This window comes from Schizosaccharomyces cryophilus, assembly GCF_000004155.1.
Source record: "Schizosaccharomyces cryophilus OY26 unplaced genomic scaffold supercont4.23, whole genome shotgun sequence".
In the NCBI taxonomy this organism is placed as follows: Eukaryota; Fungi; Ascomycota; class Schizosaccharomycetes; order Schizosaccharomycetales; family Schizosaccharomycetaceae; genus Schizosaccharomyces; species Schizosaccharomyces cryophilus.
Genome location: NW_013185646.1, coordinates 1 through 2,389, shown reverse-complemented (window position 1 = coordinate 2,389; position 2,389 = coordinate 1). Strand labels below are relative to the sequence as shown.

General features: G+C 37.6%; 2 protein-coding genes across 2 annotated transcripts; both read right to left on the bottom strand.

Moving 5' to 3' along the window:
* Positions 1–166: 166 nt before the first annotated feature.
* Positions 167–415, bottom strand: SPOG_02213 (uncharacterized protein; the record flags this gene model as incomplete). Its single annotated transcript, XM_013170580.1, has 1 exon — positions 167–415. The coding sequence occupies one exon, from the start codon at positions 413–415 to the stop codon at positions 167–169; it is 249 nt and encodes an 82-aa protein (XP_013026034.1).
* Positions 416–1,232: 817 nt separating this feature from the next.
* On the bottom strand, positions 1,233–1,918 carry SPOG_02214 (3-ketoacyl-acyl carrier protein reductase). The gene has a single exon (XM_013170579.1). It carries the CDS (start codon positions 1,720–1,722, stop codon positions 1,411–1,413), a length of 312 nt encoding a protein of 103 aa, XP_013026033.1. The 5' UTR covers positions 1,723–1,918; the 3' UTR covers positions 1,233–1,410.
* Between the last annotated feature and the right edge of the window lie 471 nt (positions 1,919–2,389).

Below are 2,389 nucleotides of genomic sequence, written 5' to 3'. Positions count from 1 at the left end.
GGTTTGATGACAAGTTTCACCTCAAACAAAACTCTAGCCATTGCCATTGCGGTTGTATTTTTCGTGTTTTAGAGCTGTGATGAAAGGATTTTATTTATTCCTATAGGGGGATCAAAAGAAGGTGCTTTTACTTTGGACTTTTCTTGCGCTTTTTGGTCTTTTCCTATCAATATTCGATAGTTTTCACGGCTGATCTCTGATTTTTGTAGAGGGCAATTGATGGTTTGTTTTGTTCTTTTTTCTTTAAGGATGAATGAAAAGCTGCTAGGACTTGCCAAAGCAGCCGAATCTTCCTGTGGGGTTTCTCCCGCGAGTTCTGACAGCGATTTACCGTCTTACAGTGAAGTCCAGTATTCCCATTAGGATGACTTGGAGAAGGGTTGTTTATGTTTACATCCAAGCCTCGGTCCACCATGTTCTGAAAACCAGAAAGACGAGTTCTCAAAGGATGTTTCTACAACAATTTTGGGTTGCTTTGGTGCTTTCTGCAATGGAGCTAAGACTAAGTTCTTGCTTATTTTTAGTTCAGCGGCATTCGCGAGGATTCCACCCACTGCGAAAAAAAAAGTAGAATGAAGGACTTTGTCATTAATACGTGATTTTGCATTTTCATATTACGTTCTCTTTCCTTTTTTAAGGGATAATATGTTGAAGGTGACTTCAAAAAATGTTCAAAACAGCGTAGCAGCTATTCTTTTCGCATTGGCGTTTTAAATTCTTTTTAAACTCGTTTTCGGGTACGTCATGAAAAAATAATATTTTCTGAAAGCTATGCTAATGAAAAATGAATAGTTTTATTGGATCTGTTGATTTTCTCGTTCGATTCACCTCCCTTGTTATTTTCTGCAGGCTCCATAGGGAGGGGTTTCTGAAGTTTCCAAAACGCTTTTTGCGTGGTTTCTGAAGGGTTTGATTGGATTTCGAAAGCTATTGCCTATGTTTAATATTTGAAGGAGCCGTGTCGGCGAGCGAAAATCAACTAACAATTCATGCAATACCTTTTATTTCTTAGAGTGAGTCAAATAATTTTAGTAGTCTTAGAAAAGAACCATCTACTGAATGTTTTTGAACGGTATCTAAGACGAACAAGAAGATCAACCTAAGAATACTGAAAGCGCTAAAGTTTGAATGACGGCTGATTACTTCTACCTTCCTCTTTTTGATTAACTTTCTATACTTTTTTTTATTTTTATTTTTATTTTGTTTAGATTTTTATAGACAACGTATCAATTGTTTGGCATTTAAAATATCATTATGCGTTTATGATTCATTAATGTATAATCATCATATCAAATCCTCTATATAAGTTGAACGTAGTAATATGTCATGCGCTGTCTTGCCCATAGTCTTCACCAGCTGACACTAATTTGACTTGCTCACCATTTAGAAATCTCCTTTATACAAATAAACTCAATACATTGACAGTCCGCCAGAAGCTGAAATGACCTGTCCAGTAATCCATCGGCTGTTATCATCGACAAGGAAACCAACAACTTCTGCTATTTCTTGCGGTTTTGCATAGCGGTTTTCATAAGGCGTAAGTTTAGCGAGAAATTGAGTGGTACTCTCTTCAAAGTCATTTAGCATATCCGTTTCAACTATTCCGGGGTTAATTTGATTAACGGTATGGCTTTGAGGGCCTAATTCGGCAGCCCAACATCTCGTAAAGCCTTCGATAGTAGATTTGGTTGCAGAATAGATGGGATATTGAGGGACACCCATCCTTCCAGCCACGCTTCCGACATTTATAATTCTGCCTCCGGTGCCAGCATTTTCTTCTTTCTTTGGAAGATGAGGAAATACTGCTTCCGTAAGGAAAAATAGACCACGAACGTTCAGATCAAAAGAATAATTAAAGTCTTCGATATTGTTCTCTCCCAAGGGTTTTGGCTTAGTTACACGCCCAGCATTGTTGATAAGAACATGAATCGTAGGTCCGAATGCCTTTATAGTGGTGTCAACAATAAATTTAGGACTGCCAACATTGCTTAAATCTGCTTGAATCTTAATTGCATCTGCCGAAGTTCTAAAGCCTTTAATTTTCTTAACCAACTGCTCTGTCGCTTCAACACTACTATCTGAAGTAAACGTAAGGGCTACTTTGGCGCCTCGAAGAGCTAGCGCTTCAGCTATAGCTGCTCCAATTCCTCTTGAAGCTCCGGTGACGATTGCTACTTTGTTTTGAAGGGGCAAATTGGTTTCTGTCATGTTCACAAGTTCGTAATTTACACTAAAAGGAGTGTTTGCTCAAGTATTTATATGGATGTCATTCCAAGTTGGCTTCGTCATCATAAATTTCAAGTTACTAATCAATTCCTTACTTGCATTAAGTTTTTTCCTTTTTTTTTCTTTGGTGAAAGTAACAAGGTAACGAATGACTAAAAATAAA